The sequence below is a fragment of the Eptesicus fuscus genome, chromosome 12 (assembly GCF_027574615.1).
Source record: "Eptesicus fuscus isolate TK198812 chromosome 12, DD_ASM_mEF_20220401, whole genome shotgun sequence".
Lineage (NCBI taxonomy): Eukaryota > Metazoa > Chordata > Mammalia > Chiroptera > Vespertilionidae > Eptesicus > Eptesicus fuscus.
Window position 1 is genome coordinate 67,948,860 of NC_072484.1, and position 17,265 is coordinate 67,966,124.

At 55.1% G+C, this 17,265-nt stretch overlaps 1 protein-coding gene across 1 annotated transcript in view; it reads left to right on the forward strand.

Moving 5' to 3' along the window:
* Positions 1-12,522, forward strand: part of CDH22 (cadherin 22) — a 68,325-nt gene extending 55,803 nt beyond the window's left edge. Inside the window, exons 8-11 of the mRNA XM_008158992.3 lie at positions 2,690-2,811; positions 2,929-3,046; positions 8,849-9,100; positions 11,919-12,522. Of these exons, the coding sequence (XP_008157214.2) occupies positions 2,690-2,811; positions 2,929-3,046; positions 8,849-9,100; positions 11,919-12,472 (1,046 nt within the window). The 3' untranslated portion in view covers positions 12,473-12,522. The remainder of the gene's footprint in view (positions 1-2,689; positions 2,812-2,928; positions 3,047-8,848; positions 9,101-11,918) is intronic.
* The last annotated feature ends 4,743 nt before the right edge of the window (positions 12,523-17,265 follow it).

A 17,265-nucleotide genomic window follows, 5' to 3' on the forward strand; every position in this document is an offset into this window, starting at 1 on the left:
ACCTCACAAAGCACGAACGTTTTAACAACAAGAGGGAGGAGATACCCAGCAGAAGCTAAAGAAATGGTGCCACATGGGGGTCTCTGCAGCTGTGGCCCCAGTCCTCCCGCAGGGTGGCTGCCCGCGGATGGGGACCTTGTCCTGAGGGCTCCTTTCTGCGTGCCCACAGGACTCTGTCTCCCTCTGGTCCCTGTGCCGCCCCCACTGCAGGGGAGGGTGCCCCCTACCCTCTCTCTGCCTCCGCGAGTAGAGAGGTGCCTGTTCCTGGCACAGCCTCACCCTCCCCGACTCCAGAAAGCACCACCATCTGTCTGTTTAAGTTCTCCAACACCGCGCTCTTAAAAATAACGGCCCTCCCGGCATTCCCAGTCACGACTCCCATCTCCCGCCCCTGGAAGAGCCCCCTCTAATCACTGAAGCGGCAGGTCCAAGTGGCTGAGAAGATAAGGTGCCCCCGGCTAAGGGGAGCTCCAGACAGGGATCAGGGTCTGAGTTAATGAAAGACTCACCCCGCTTCCTTTGAGGTGGCTGCACCTGCCTCCCCGTCTCCCTTTCTCTCTGTCAACACGCAGGCACCTGCAGTCCACATCCGACGGGCCCTGCGTTCAGAGGAAGAGGCAGCCAACCAGTTCCACTCCCCCCAAAACTCACGGGGTTCCTGGCTGCCTGGAAGCTTGCAGGTTGCCCCCAGAATAGCTCCCTGCCAGGCAGGCCGGAGACCCAGCCGTCGGATCCCTGCTTGGAAGAGGGTAGTTTCCTGACCCAGAGGATGTCCTTGAAGAGGGATGAACTCATGGCTGAGGCAGCGGAGGACGGGGCACCAATGAGCACTCAGAGGTCTGGGGTGCAGCGAGAAAGGGCCAACATTCTGGGTGTTGCTCAGAGAGGATAGGCTGGGTGAGGTGTCCCAGCGTCCTAGTCACTTGATGTCACTGCTGAACAGCCCTGAGAGGGTGTTTGTTTATTCAACAGACCCTTATGTAGCACTTGCTGTGCTGCATACACAGTTTCAAGGGCTTTACAGATAGTAACTCAGTCTGTCCTCTTAGCCAACCCATAGCTACTAACCCCCGTTTGCTGGTGAGAAAACTGAGGCACAGAGAAGACAAGTCACATCGCATGGATCACACAGCGGCTAAATGACAGTGTTGGGCCCTAGCTGGTTTGGCTCAGTGGATAGAGCGTCGGCCTGCAGGCCAGAGGGTCCCAGGTTCGATTCCCGTCAAGGGCACGTACCTTGGTTGCAGGCTCCTCCCCGGCCTGGGCCCTGGTCGGGGCACATGCAGGAGACAACCAATCAATGTGTTTCTCTCACATCGATGTTTCTCTCTGCCTTTCCCTCTCTCTTCCACTCTCCCTAAAAAAAATCAAAGGAAAATATCCTCAGGTGAGGATTAACAACACAACAAAAAAGTGATGGCGTTGGGATCGGAACCACTTGGCTCCAGAGTTCTAGATCTTAATCACTATGCTCTGCTTGTTTTCTGGTGTGGAAACTGATACCAGAGAAGGAAAGGTCTTACCCAAGATCAAGCACTGGGTCCAAGGACAGAGCCCTGCCGGGAACTCAAACCTCTTTCCATCTGAATCCTTCCGGGTTTCATTCATTTGCTCAACAAATGTATTAGAACCTGCTCTGTGTCGTATCCCACAGTGTTGAAGTAATTCGACAGAGGCCTTGACCTCAAAGACATCACAGTTGGAGGAGTGGGGACTTTGTGGTTTTGCTGAGGACCCAGGCCAAGACCGGAGGTGGTCTTGTCATGCCCTCTCAGGATCAGGTCTTGAAAGAGCAGAGATTTGGGGCTCAGTTGCCAGCTGCCCAAGTCTTTAAACTTTTCCACGTTGGAGTTTCTCTTCGGCAATATGGGGATATAAATTGTACCAAACCACAGGGTTCCTGCGAGGATACCTGCAACAATGGGCATGACTGCTCCAGGTGTGTTCTGTTCACTCTGTGGTGAGGGGGCAGAGCTGGCAACAGTGCTGGTAGTGCTGCCGGAGGTGGGAGTGGGGTAGTGATGTGATGGTGACATGGGTGATGATGGGGGGACTGATGGCGTGGTGGGGGTGAGGTGGTGTTAGTGATGGCCTTAGTGTTTGTGATGGCGGTGGAGATAATGAAGGTGGTGGTGGTGATCATTCTAATGGTGATGGTAGAGCTGGTGGTGACCTAACAGTGATGGTAATAGAGCTGTGGCGATGGCATTGACGAGGGTAATAGTGATGAGGGTGGGGTGGTGGTACTGATAGTTATATTGGCAGAGGTGGCGATTATAATACTAATGGTGGTGGTGGTAATAGTAATGGTGATATTGGCAGTGGTACTGGTGGAGATGGTGATGGTGTTGGTGATGGCGATGGGTGGTATTGGAGATTACTGTGGTGAAGGCTGTGATGATGATGCCAGGGGTGCCAATGCTAATGGCAGTGGTGATGGTGACCGTGACAGTAATGGTGATGGCTACGGTGATCTTCTAATGGTGGTGATGGTGATAGCAATGGTGATGGTGACAGTGACAGTGGTGATAATGGCAGATGTCCTCAGTCCTCATCCTGGTACCAGCTTGATCACCCCTCACGTCTCTCTCAGTGTGACTCCACTGCCTGATCTTGTCCAGCAGCAGGTGGGGGCTGTCTAGGTCTCATACTGGATACCTGTCACCTTCCTCCTGTGCTCTTGTTACAGACAATCATGCCCAGCTCTCCCGGGCATCCCTAAGGATCCGAATCCTGGATGTGAACGACAATCCCCCAGAACTGGCCACTCCCTACGAGGCAGCCGTGTGTGAGGATGCCAAGCCAGGCCAGGTATCACCCAGGGGCTGGGTACTGCAGGTTGCTGCCGGGACTGGCCAGGGGCTCCTCTACCCAGGCCCCGAGGGGGCTCGGCCTCACATCAGCCCCCTGCCCCTCCTCATCCTTTAGCTCATCCAGACCATCAGCGTGGTGGACAGAGACGAGCCCCAGGGCGGGCACCGCTTCTATTTCCGCCTGGTGCCTGAAGCTCCCAGCAACCCTCACTTCTCTCTGCTCGACATTCAAGGTGAGTCACTTCTGAGCCCCCAAGTCCTAGGGTGCATGGAGGGAGGAGCCTCACTTAACTGCCTTCTTTCCACATTATTGATGGGGAGACTGAGACACCCAGAGGGTCAGCGTTGGGCCTAAGATCACACAGAAAGTCTGGGCCAAGCTGGAGCTGTTGTTACCCAGGCCGCTGGCCAAACCCTGCAGAACAAGCAGGGGGTGGGTGGCCCAGTGGAGAGGGGCCATCTCAAGGGTAGAGAATGAGAGATGGAAATATACAGAGAGGCAGTCCATGAGGAGTGGGTGGGTCTGAGGCCAGGGCATAAAGAGCCCCTAAGTGAAGGTTGAAATAAGCCATATGCACACCCCCCCACCCTTCAGCTTAAAAAGCGCTTTATGTCCCTCACGTTGCTCTTTGCATCCCCACGGCCACCCTAAGGTGGGTTCCTTACCCCTCCCTCCATTTTGCAGGTGATGAAACTGAGATTCTAAGAGGATCAAGGACCCACCCAGGGCCCTATAGGAGTCGGTGGGGAGGCTGGGACACAAACACGTGCTTGTCTCAGATCCAGTGTACTTCCTGCCTTAGCTCACTACCTTGAAAGGAAACTGCCCCGCCCAGCCTGAGCTGATCCCACTATGAGACCTGCCCCAGCAAGTTCCCCAAGAATCTGCAGTTTGAGCCTTTGAGGGATAGACTGGGTGATCAATGGACTGGGAGTGAGGGACCTGGGTTCCTGCCCAGGCTCAGCTGGCGGCTCTCTATGCAACTCTGGCAAGGTTGGCACATCTGTAAGCCTCAGTTTTCATCATCTGTAAAATGGGGGCTGACCATGTGGGATGAGGGCCGCTGAGGTATATTGTGAGTACCTAGAACATGTTATCTCCTTCATTCAGTAAGTATTTATTGAGCATTTGTGTCAGGCACTGTTCTAGGCCCTGGAAATATGTGGCAAACAAGATAAAAATCTGCCGAAACCGGTTTGGCTCAGTGGATAGAGTGTCAGCCTGTGGACTGAAAGGTCCCAGGTTCGATTCCAGTCAAGGGCATGTACCTTGGTTACAGGCACATCCCCAGTAGGGGGTGTGCAGGAGGCAGCTGATCGATGTTTCTAACTCTCTATTCCTCTCCCTTCCTCTCCGTAAAAAATCAATACAATATATTTTTTTAAAAAAAAAAAAGATAAAAATCCCTGCCCTCTGGAGTATATGTTCTAGTGAGGGGGAAATGAATCAAATAAATAATATGTTGGTGATATAAGTGGCTGTGGGAGTGGGAGAAACAATGTAATAGCCATAATAGTCTAGACTTTGTTTTATTCAGTGCTGGCTCCTAAGTGCCTACAGCAGTGCCTGGCACATAGTAGGTGTTCAATAAAATGTATTAAACAAAACAGGGCGGGGGGGGGGGGATAAAACAGGCTAATTTAAATAAGACGGTCTGGGAAGGCCACCTGAAGGAATCAGTAGTGAGTAGGGATCTAACGGAAATGAGGGAGTGAGCCATGCAGATATGATCCAGGTGGACAGAGCAGCAAGTGCCAAGTCCCTGAGGTGGAAACGCCTGGGAAGCTCCAGGAACAGGAGGCCTGCCTGGCTGGAGTGAGTGAGCGACAGGACCAGGAGGAGAGGTGCCAGGGGCCCGACCCTGGTGGCTCCTCTGACCCTGGAATGAGTGTGGGACCATCCCCAATACCTTCACACCCTTCCCTCCAAAGGGAAAGACCTCAGGGCCTCTGAGGCAGACCCGTCTGTATTTCCAGGAGTTGGTTAAAATATTTCACTCCTAGTACACTCCGGAGAGGACACTGACCCTAAACCACCTGGAGCAGGAGCCGGGAGCCCTGCTGGGCCAGGCTCTCACCCCTTGGTGGCTTTGATTGTGTCAAGGTAGGGAGTGCCTGGGGGAAAGGCTGAGGCCTCAGGGAAGGACTTGAGGGGCTCAGAGTTGTGGCTCTTTAAGCCCTTTTGGAAGTATTTCAATATTTTAACAACCGGAGTAGCCCTGCCCTCTCATCATTCCAGTGGCATCCTGAGCAGGAGACACCAATAGCCCTGGCTTGACCTTTCCAAATCCATGAGTCTCTCCAACCCACGGGCCTGGGGTTCTGCCCCAGATGCCTCTCTTTGCCTGGAGGCTACCAGAGCGTCTACCTAGTGGGACCCCTGGTAGGAGCAAGGGAAGGTCTTCTCCTCCTGTCCCCCAGTCCTTCCCGCGGTGTGCCGAGCCCCCGCCTCCTCACAGTATAAATATCCAGGGTGACAAACGGCTACCCCAAACCATCTGTTTCTTTGTACACATTTGTAGCCAGTTTGGGAACGTGATTTATAAATATTGCTTTTGCAGCCAGGGACTGACACTGATGTATGTCAGGCCAGATGGATGGATGCGGTGCTGGGCGCCGATTCCACCTAGAAGTTTGGGGTAGGGGCCTGGGCTGGCCAGTGACTTCCCCAGCTGGAACCAGCCACTGCCCGGGAGGGCAGCTCAGGGGGTCAGGGACGATGCTCAGGGAGTCCCTCTTTATGGGGTGAAGGAGTGGCAGGGACCAAAGCTCTCAAAACATATGTCTCCATGGCCAAAGACAGCAACCCTGGGAAACAAATATCCCTCCTCTCCTCTGTTCTTGCTTGGAAATTTGAAGCTGAGCCAGAGCCAGCCACTCATTTTTCAAATCTGTCTAATTCTCGGTGCCTCCACTACCGCTATTATCTCACACCTGAAGCACACAATAGCTTCCTCACTGGTCTCCTACATCCACTCTTGTATTTGACATTAGAAACTTCCTTGTCTGGAATAGAGGCTCAGCAAGGGCAGGGACCATGTCTGTGTTGTTCATTACTGTATCCTCAGGGGCTAGAACAGTCCTGATATGTAGCGGGTGCTCAGTTAGTATCTACTGTTGAAGGAATAAATGACATGTCCCTAGATCACTTCTTTGCTTAAAACCCACCAATCCAGGGCCTCCCATTGCTTTTAAGAAATTAAGCCAAATCCCTTACCACGGCCCCTAGTACTTTCCATGGTGGGTCCCTGCCTCCCCTTCCAGCCTCGTCTTGACTCGCTTTAGCCGTCACCCTCATCCCTCCAGCCACAACGAACGGCTTTCGGCTCCTTGAGTCTGTTGTGTTTGTTCCAACCTCAGGTCCTTTGCATGGCTATTCCCTCTCCTTGAACTCATCATTCAGGGCTCAGCAATAATATCACTTCTTCCGAGGAGACCTCCCTGACCTTCCAGACTGAGTCCAGTCCTCTGTTAGGTGCTCTTCCTATACTTTTCCTCATTAGCCCTCACCATGGTCCGTGGTTTGTAATTGTAGACTAAATTGTCTATTTGATTAATATTTGTCTCTCACATTGGAATTTAAACTCAGATTCAGTACTATTGGTTTAGCTCTCCATTATTTCCCCGCCCCACGCCCCCCCCCCCGCCCCCCAGTAATAGCATAGTGCCTAGCACATAGTAGTTACTCAATAAAGAGGTATTGGATGGATGGATGGATGGATGCATGGATGGATGGATGGATGGATGGATGGATGGATGGATGGATGGATGGATGATGGAAGGATGGATGGAGGAGCAGTGGATGAATGTATGATGGATGGATGGATGGATAGAGAATGGATAGATGGATGGACGGACGGATGGATGAATGGGTAATTTGGGGTGGATGGAAAAGGTAGCTATGCCAACAATTCACTGGATACATTCAGATAAGTCACCAATTTCCACATATATAAAATGGGGATAATGTCAACTCTTGGTTGTAAGGATTAAACATTACTATGTGTTTAAAGTATCCACACAGTCCTTGATGCATAGAAAGCATTCGGTACATGCAAAGGAGTCCCACACCATTCCCTCTTTCCCCCATCTTGCTCTTGAGCCTCCTTTCCTCCCCAGGGAAGGCAGATGTTTTCACAGCTGGGGTTAACCAAGCCTTAGACAGGAGGGCTAGAGTTCAAGCCGGAGCTCGAGGAACTAACCGAGGACCACAAACGTTACCCCGAGAGTTGTGGTTCATTCAAGCGTCGCTGTTCAAGTCTGGCTCCGTGCCAGGCCAGAGACAGGCACACGCTGCGGTACCACAATGTGACAAGTGCTGTAACAGAAGTGTGCACGGCACCTCCGTAGTCAGAGCAGGGAGAGGGGAGTCATAAATCCTTCCTTCCCAGGGAAGCGGAGAAAGGAGGCCACAGAAAGGAGGTGACATTTAGCTGGAGCATGACGGATGAGGGATTTGCCCAGGCAAGGAGGTGGAGAGGGTGTTGCAAATAGCGGGGACTTGGTGAGTCAAGGACAGAGCCGCCTAAACAGGGAGCGGGCACTCCGTTCAGCCCCAGGAGCATCGGGGTGGGGCTCGGAAAAAAGAACCACCAGCATCTATTGTGAGTTTCTGTGTGCTGGGAACTATTCTAAGGGTGATGCATGCCTCTTACCATTTAATCCTCACACCCACGTGCTTCTATTTTCCTCAGTTACAGATTAGGAAACTGATGTCCAGAGAGGCTAAGTTTCCCAAGCTAGTAAATCGTCAACTTGGCATTATTTTTAACATTTTATGTGAAAATTTTCAAATGGGTGTAAAAGGGGATAGAATCATATCACAAACTCTCATGTGCCTATCACGTGAGCTTCAAACGTGACCAATCGTGTTTCAGCTGGATCTCTAGTCCGCTTCCTAGATCTGCTCAAGGTCACACACAGCCCTCCAAAGGCTCTTTTTCCCGCTCTGTATCCATTATGGGGAAGGCCAGGACGGGGGCCCTGGATTGGGGGCTGCAGAGAAGAGGCTGGTTAACTGAGGCCACAAAGGCTGGGAGGGGGACCCAGGCTGCCAAAGTCCGAGGTCGGTGAGACCAGCTGCAAGACTTGGAGGGCAGGGCCCCCTCTTGTAGAGTTGGCTGTGAAGTGTGGGGAGTGGCCAGCTGGGCTCTGAGTACTTCTGTACCACCCCGGTTGGCAGCGATCAAAATGATGAAGGCTCAGGGATGGCCTGACCCATCCAAGAGAGGTGTAGAGGAGGCAGAAAGGCCAGGGGAAGTAGGTGCCACACGCCACGTGAGCCCTTGTTCCAAGACCAGACACCCACCCCCAAGTCCTGCTGGCATTCCTAGCAACAGGCTACAGCAAGGTAATGTGTACGTGTGTTAGTTCACCATCCTCTCTGGCCACTTGTGTTTTTAAAAAAGGAAAGAGGTGGTTGAGGGAGCTTTGGTGTGATCAGGTCCTCTGACCAGGCCCTGGGGCCATGCCCCAGCCCTCTCGGCTCGGGCTCTTAGACTCCTGACAGAAAGCTTCTTCAGCCAAAGGCAGCTGCTAGCCAGTGTCCCCAGTCTCTTCTGATGACCCAGGACTTGTCGGGGGCCAGCAAGCCACAATCCAGGGACCACAGTTCCCCAGGGTCAGCATGCATTGGACCACTGGGGTGGAAGCTGGAACAAAAACAGGCTGTTGAGACAAATGGAAAAAAACCCATAGCCAGGGACAGGACCTTGGCCCAGCTGGGGACAGAATCCTGGAATAGCTCGAATAAGAAAAAGAATCTTGAGATAGCTAGGAATAGAATCTTGGGACAGCTAAGGACAGGACCGTGGGCTATCTGGCTGGGAACAGGATCTTCGGGCAGCTGGGGACAGAATTTGGGGACAGCTGGGGACAGAGTTTTAGAAGATCGGGAAATAGACCCATAGGTCAGCGGGGAGGCTGGAGCCTGGGGCACAGGGAGGCTATTCCGGAGGTGAGATCCGGAGGTGCCTGGGACAGGGGAAGCTGACCCTGGACCCCAAGTCACACGCCCCTCCCTTTTTCTGGCGCAGACAACACAGCCGCGGTGCACACGCAGCACCTGGGCTTCAACCGGCAGGAGCAGGACGTGTTCTTCCTACCCATCCTGGTGGTGGACAGCGGGCCGCCCACGCTCAGCAGCACGGGCACGCTCACCATCCGCATCTGTGGCTGCGACAGCTCCGGCGCCATCCAGTCCTGCAACACCACGGCCTTCGTCATGGCCGCCTCCCTCAGCCCTGGTGCCCTCATCGCCCTGCTGGTCTGTGTCCTCATTCTAGTCGGTGAGTCCACTGAGAGCCAGCCCCCTCCCCGGTGGCCCCCATCCTGGGGCACTGGATTTCCTTCCCTGGAAGTCCCCATGGGGCCTCAGTTTCCCTCCCCATACAAGGAGGGGCTGGCTTGAATGGTCTCCAAGCTCTAACATGGAGTTCCCTTGAAATGTCTTCTCAGTACGGAGCAGCCACCACCCCCACCACCACCCCAGACGGTGTCACCCCCACCTGAGACTAAGTCATGCTGCCCCACCCTCTACAGTGTAGCGTCTACACAGTCCAAACGTTCCCTGATTTTGAAAAACCAAGCATGTTTTTAAAAATTCTCTCCTCTGTGGTCCTATTTTAGTCTCTATGTAGGGCTTTTAGTAAAGGGCTCTCGTGAGCCTCACCACCACTCAGCCAGGTGTATTATCCCCATTTTTCAGATGAGGAGACTGAGGCTCAGAGAGGTTTAGTGGCTTGCATAGGATGCACAGTTAGCCCTCCGACTTGAAATCACGTCTTCGCACCCTGTGTTCCCTGCTCCTTTACCCCACCTGCTATGAATCTAAACCGGGGGCAAAACCTTGGGGCAGCTGGGGCAAAATCTTAAGAATGTGGGGTCAGAATTTACTCTGGTGTCAGTTCCACCGGCGGCCCATTGAACCCCCACCTGTTCCCAGTGAAGAGGTCAAGTTCCAGGAGCCAAACTGATTCAAGTGACCGTAATGCCGCCTCTCACCCTGGGAGCAAAAGGCCTCATCTCAGCCCTGACTGCTGGGCTTCGTGGAACAGCAAGAGCTAGAGGGACGCAAGGGAGGTCCATGTTGCAGATACCGGCTTTGCTCAGTTCCCCGGGAGAGGTCAGCTGCCCCCCACCCCTCATTGCCTACCACTCCTATGGCCACTGCCCACCCCTCTGAGGACCCGCCTGTGGCCACGCTGCACCTCCACAGGTCCCTGCAGAGGCCCTGGACAGGCTCCTCCTAGCTGGGAGGCCCCAGGCCCTCCCCTCTCCCCTCCCCAGCCCATGGCTCAGAAACCCTTTTCCAGAGGGTGCACTTTACAGCGGTCTCATTTTCCGAGGCAGTGCAAACAAATTTCTGCCTAATTGCCCACAAACGAAGAAAGTGCACATCAGTGCTCTAAAGGTGACGCCGGAATCGCTGATCGGGCCTGGCACATCTGTCGCCCGCCCCCTGCGCTCCCCGCCATCTGCTCTCGCGGGCATCCCCCTCCGCAGCTTCCAGCCTCCAGCTCCAAAAGCCATCCATCCATCTTCCCCACTTCTCTCCTGACACCTTCCCTCCCTCCGGACCTCTCCTTGGCCCCCAGCCCCTTCCCTGTCATGAGCCACCTTGTTAGGCCAGGAGCCAGCACCCTGCTTCATGGCCCTCACAGCTGACTCTGGCCACTGGCCCTGCTGGAGCTGTTTGGAGCAGCAAGAAAAATCCAGGGCGTAGTACCCAGGACATCTGTCCATCCATCCACCCACCTATCCGTTTAGTTCTCCCCTTCGTCCATCAGTTCCTTATTTATCCATCCGGTGAGCTCCCCGCTGTGCTAACCTGTTCTAGGCGCTGGAACTCATCAGCGAACAGAAGAGACTGAAAGCCCTGAGTAACTGGCAAGTCGGGGTTGCCGTCACTGCAATGAAGGAGACTGCGGAAGGCGGAAAGAGTGTTATTAGCTCACGTGTGGGCAGTTAGACTTGAGATTCTCTTGGTCAATCCAGAGGACTGGTTAAATAGGAAACTGGACATACAATCTCGATTTCAGGGGAGAGGTCCAGGCTGGAGTTCGCAATACAGGATTTGCCAGCCTCTAAATGGAGCTTTTATAAAGCCGTGAGACTGAAGGAGAGCGCTGAGACAGGGATGGTGGATGAAGGTCCAAGGACTGAGTCCTGGGACATCTGAGGTTAAGAAGTCGGAGAGGAGAAGCCTGCTTAGATGGTTGAGTGACCAGAGACATGGGAGGAGGCAGAGAACCAGGAGTGCTGGAAGTCGAGTGCAGACAGCCAAGAAGGGCTGATTCATTCATTCACTCATCCTTTCACTCACCCAGGCTTCCATCCACCTCACTCACTCATTCATTCAACAAGCATGCTTCACATGCTCACTGCACGCCAGGCAGCCGGTTGGGGGAACATTGCCCAGGTCCTCCAGGGTAGTGGAGCATGTGTATTTGGGGGTTGGCGGGGGGGAGGGGGGACTGACATGTTAACCCAGCAGGGCCGATGGTATGATGGAGCAGTGGCTCTCAAACTGGTAGGTCTAGAGTGGGACCTGAGCATTCACATTTCTAACGAGCTCCCAGGAGATGCTGGATGCTGCTGGTCCAGGGACGGAGGTTCGAGAACCCGTGTGATGGAGGGAGGAACCCCTCACCAAGGGAGCTGGGAGGTGATGGCCCGGAGCTCTTCCCGGAAGGGCTCCTGCAGGAGGCGTCTTGACCTGAGACTCCAGAGACTCAGAGGGTGCTCAGGACTTCTGGAGTGGACAGAGGAGGGCGAGGGTGAAAGAGAGGTCAGGGCCAAGGACATTTTTCACTCCTCCAGCCCTCAGCTGCTCCCTCCTAAACCCCCAGCACCTAGACCTCGGGGTGTATCTCTTCATAGAGTTGAAGATGAAGACCTCAGAGGTTGGGTTCATCCCTCGACACCCATGAAATCTCTTAACACTGCCCTCTGTGCCCCCACAGCCTGGGGTGGTCTGACCCCATCTGCACACCTCCCAAGATGGAGATAGCTCCCTGCTTATCCAGAGAGCCAACTGGGCCGGCTCCCCGGGGTGGGCGGGGCGGCCCTGGGCGGCCCTCACCCCCCATTCTGTCTCCCACGCAGTGCTGGTGCTGCTGATCCTCACCCTCAGGCGCCACCACAAGAGCCACCTGAGCTCCGAGGAGGACGAGGACATGCGGGACAATGTCATCAAATACAACGACGAGGGTGGCGGCGAGCAGGACACCGAGGCCTACGACATGTCGGCGCTGCGGAGCCTTTACGACTTTGGCGAGCTCAAGGGCGGCGGCGGCGGCGGCGACGGGGGCGGCGGGGGCCCGGGCGGAGGCAGCCCCCCGCCCTGCCTACCCTCCGAGCGCCACCCGCTCCCGCAGGGGCCGCCGAGCCCGCAGCCGGACTTCTCGGTGTTCAGGGACTTCATCAGCCGCAAGGTGGCGCTGGCGGACGGGGACCTGTCGGTGCCGCCCTACGACGCCTTCCAGACCTACGCCTTCGAGGGCGCGGACTCGCCCGCGGGCTCGCTCAGCTCGCTGCACAGCGGCTCGTCGGGCTCCGAGCAGGACTTCGCCTATCTCCGCAGCTGGGGCCCGCGCTTCCGGCCCCTGGCCGCGCTCTACGCCGGCCACCGCGCCGACGACCAGGCCCCGGCCTCCTAGCCCCCTTCCCACCCTACCGCGGGCCGCGGCTGCGGGCCCCACCCAGGACCCCATGGGGCCCGAGGACACAGCATTTCCCTTGCTCACCCTCTTCCCCCACCCTCCCACCCTCCCAGGGCGGCTGGACGGGAGGGGGACTTGCTGGGGGCGGATTCCCAAAGCCCCCAGCCAGGGGCGTGGGGGTGCAGCTTTCGGCCCAGAGGTGCGAGAATCATGATCAACGTTATAAAAACTGCCGCGAGACCAGGCACTGCGTGGGTCTGGGGTTAGAAAGGGAGATCGGGGTGTCGTTGCTGCGAGAAGGGGCGGGTTACTCACTCCGGGCTTGGGGGAAAACCCTGGGGGGGGGGGCGGGGACGCTGCCAGATGCCCCCCACAGGTTTCCCCCATAAGAGTTAAGAGGAAAGAAGGGCTGTTCATTTACTAAGCGCCTACTGTGTGCTGGGATACTGGAGAGTCATCTTAGTCGTCACAGAAACCATGAGGTGGGACCCTGCGGGAAACAGATGGAGAACGCCACCCAGCACAGGGGCAGTGAGCTGTCCAAAGACACCCAGGCCGTGAACAGGGGGGCCTCTGGGACTTGCCAGCTGCCTGGCCTCGGGCACGTGACCCCACTTCTCTGGACCACAGTTTCCTCACCTGTCAGCTGAGGCTAATAACAGAACCGACCTGGAAGGGTTCAGAAGTCAAGGGGTTAGGACAGTGCCTGGCACATAGTAGGTGTTCAATAAATGTTAGCCTTTGATACTATTACTATCTTTGTCGTTATTAGAAGCCCAGCATGTCTGCCTCCCAGGTCTGAGCTCACTCCCTCGCCCCAGGGGCCCTCCCCCTTTTCCCACCATCTCCAGGGGAGGAGGAAAGGCCCCAATGCCTGCCGTGCTCCTGCCCTGACGGGAACAGGGATGTTCCGGGGACTGCAGAGAACAGCCAGGAACACTGGGACAGGACACCTGCCGGGGTGCCAAGGGAGGACAAGCTGGTGGCTCTAGGACTTGGATGAGGTGGGCTGGTGGAAGATGAAGGGATCGGAAGCCACTGAGTACAATGGGGAATTTATCTGTCTGGTCCCGGAACCCATCAGTCTCCCCATTCATGGACCCCCAAGTTAAGAACCGAAGGGGCTAAGTCATCTCTAAGCCTACAGCTCTAAAACCATTTGATTATAAGATACAGGCTATTTGTCTTCCCACCCTACTCCCAAGCGATGCATTCATTCCACATTGATCTGCTGTTAATGCCACCTCCTGCCTGGGCATCCTTCATCTCGGTCCTCAGCTCCTGAAGCCTTGGTTTCCTCACCTATAGAGCAGGGCTGATGACAGCCCCTCCCTTAAGGGACTGTTAAGAGGCTTAAAAGAGATCATAAGTGTTAAGCTCTAATCTCAGTGCCTTCTTGACACATTATTGAATGTGATCAATAAGTACTCGTTAGCTTTATTTCTTCCCCCTCCCAGCGAGCATTCACTCATTCCCTCCACTGTGACAGATCCAGAGATGGCCGTTATGTCCTGAGGGCCTCATCTGTACTACTTCATCTAAGTTAAATACTGTCAGCCCCTGTTCACAGGTGAGGAAACTGAGGCTCAGAGAGGAGTAACTCACCCGAGTTACACAGATCTTGTCATTCCTGCCTTCCAGCAACTCAAGGCCCAGCTGGCCGGGGTGAGGAGGCAGTGGGCAGAAGTAGCCAATAATAATGCATTTGGTAAGAGTTGTAGCAGAATTAACAGAACAAGGTCCTAGAAACACTGAAAAACGGTTAAATGATTCCTGGAGTGCTTCCCAGCGGAGGTGACCCCAACTGGATCTTAAAGAATGAGTATGAGATGTATGAGTTGGCCAAGCAAGCAAAAGCATGCCAAGCAGAAAGAAGAGGATCTGCATAGGTTGGGGGGGTGGGGGGAGTGGCGAGAGGCAAGAAGCATGTGGTGGCTTTAGGAATGGTGTCGGTCCCAGGCAGGGGCGGGGTCACTGCATGGAGGAGTGGTGAGGTGTGAGGCCGGGAAGGCTGGTTGGAGGGAGGTTAGGGGAAGAACTTGAAGACCAGGCCAAGGAAAACTTGATGCTTTGCTCAAGTTGAACCCGTCTCCTAAAGTCCACAGAGGGTGGCTAATGGCGGGGCTACGAGGTGTGTGTGGTAGGCCCACGTCAGGGGCTATTGGGACCCTCCTGGTTCCTGTAGCTCGTGCTATAACTGGGTATGGTGGGTTAGGGACGGATAGGGAGATAAGCGATCTCCTCTCCCACCCATGTGTGCCCAACTCTCACATAGGGAATCCCAACAATGATTCGCAGTTGGTCATGACATCTCCATTTTAGAGGGGGGATCGGGACCTAGGGGAGTGACGTGACTGGCACCCATGGAACAGGCCTGGGACAGCACAGGACTCCTGATGCTAAGACTGTTCCTTCCACACCTGCCAGTTCCTTGGCAGATTCTGACGCTGCCAAGAAGCAGGTTACAGGCAGGTTAGGTGTCCAGGACATATAAACACGGGGTCACAGGACACTTGAACATGCTGTCCAAATCCCACACGCGGAGAATGACTTTCCCAAGGCCACACTGAGGTAAAGACCTTGCCGGAAATAAAGAACATTTTTCATCCAGATTCACCCTCGGAGCCTCTGGCTCTCCCGTTCACCCGCTGTGTGACCTCGGACAAGTGACTGTGGCCCTCTCTGTCTACACTGTCTTCTGCGTGAAGTGCACGCGCTCAGAACACCTCCGTGGGGCTGTAGGGAGGACAGAGTGCGACGGTAACCACTGACACTGACGGGGCATTCCCCACGTGCCAGGCACTGCTCTAAGCACTTCGCACGAATTACTCATTTAATCCCTCAACGACCCAAGGAAGTGGCCCTCATTTCAGAGGTGAGAGAATGGAGGCCCTAGCCAGTTTTACTCAGTGGCTAGAGCATCGGCCCTCAGACGGAAGGATCTCAAGTTTCATTCCAGTCCAGGGCATGTACCTCAGTTGCAGGCTCGATCCCCACCCCGGACGGGGTCCATGCGGGAGGCAACCAATCAATGTGTCTCTCTCACCTTCATGTTTCTCTCCGTGTGTCTCTCCCCCTCCCTTCCACTCTTCGTAAAATTCAATGGGGAAAAGAAATACCCTCCGGTGAGGATTAACAAACAAAACGGTGAGAGAACAGAAGCACAAAGAGGTTAAGTAACTTGTCCAAGATCAAACAGCTAGTAAGGGGCAAGGCCGAGATTTAACCAGGGCGCTCTGGCCCCCCATCGTATGCTGTGAGCAGCACGCACAGTGTCTGGCACCCAGGAAGCACTGAACTCGTGGCCTGGGTGTGTCCCATGTCACTGTCTGCGCCCGGGAGCCCTCGCTCCTCCCCTCACCGCCGCACCCACAGCCTGTGGGGTTTCTGCCAATCCCGGGGCGGGGCGTGGGGGGAAAGGCTCCTGCCCTCGCCATGTCCACTGGGTCCTGGTCAGCCCAGCAGTGCAATCCGCTGAGCCCAGCCCCTTCGCGGAGTTTTGTAAGGTGCCCGCTGATGCCAAGCACCGTGCGAGCTTTTGTACACTTTTCTGACAGTTTGGGGTCACAGAGAAGGGTCTTGCGGAGGACACAGGCTTTGGCCATCTGTCTGGCTGGTTCGCGTCAAATTCCCCAAACTCCAAATCCCCTCCCTGTGCTATGCAGAGAGCACGGCCACCCCTGCTCCAGGCTCTATCTGGGCACCCCCAACTCCATCAAGGAGCTCAGAGGACACAATGTCTGCCCTCCTTACAGGGCATCTGGGACGACAGAAAGAAAACATTTCCCTCGCCGTCATCATGGGATAAAAGAGTATTCGGGTCATGGGTCAGAATTAATGTCTCATTGGCCAAACGTTTAGAAACAGCGATACTCATGGCCATGACATCATGCTAATACTGCCGGTGATGGGGACAGCACACCTACAGAGGGCTCGCTGCGTGCCGGGCGCTGTTCTACGCACTGTACGTCATTCTTACGCATCCAGCCAAACCCGTGGAAAGTAGGCTTGATGTTTACTGCGTTGAGCGCTTTACATAAGTTGCCTTGTTTAATCTTCAGCAGGAAAATCACTTGCCCTATTTTGTAGATGAGGGACCCAGGCATAAGAAAGCTTGTAAGGGTCACACCCCCCACACGAGTCTGCACAGGCCCAAGATGACTCTCTATATATTGACTGATTTTAGAGAGAGGCAGAGAGAGGGAGAAAGAGAAACTTCGATGTGAGAGACACATCTATCCGTTGCCTTCCGTAGGTGCCCCAACCAAACCCACAACCCGGGTATGTGCCCTGACTGGGAATCAAATTGGCAACCTTTCCGTGCACGGAACAACGTTCCACCACCTGAGCCCCTCTGGCCGGGCGACTCTGCTTCTGAGTGGAGTTTCTGGGCGCGTGTGGGAGGCAAGAGGAGCAGTTGGTGAGAAGGGGAGGCACTCCAGACAGAAGGCAGAGCTGAAGAGCAAGGTGGAGGTGGGGCCCAGGCCTCTGCCCAAGCCGGGGTCTGCGTGTCTGCTGTGTACCCATATGCAGGCGCCTGCACATGGCTGTGGGCACCCACCGGGAAGTGGGAAGTCAGTGCGGAGCACACAGGTCAAGAACTAACCCCCCACGTCCCACTTCAGGCAGCTGAGAGAGTCGGCTGCTGTCACAGGGGGCGGCCAAGCTCCGGCATCCGTCAGCCAGCCATCACTGCCGCCCACCCCCGGGTCACGAATCAGCAGCGCCACTTACCTCCTGCCAGCAAGCACTCAGGCCAGCTCCATCACTGGTCGCTGAGCCTTTGGAAA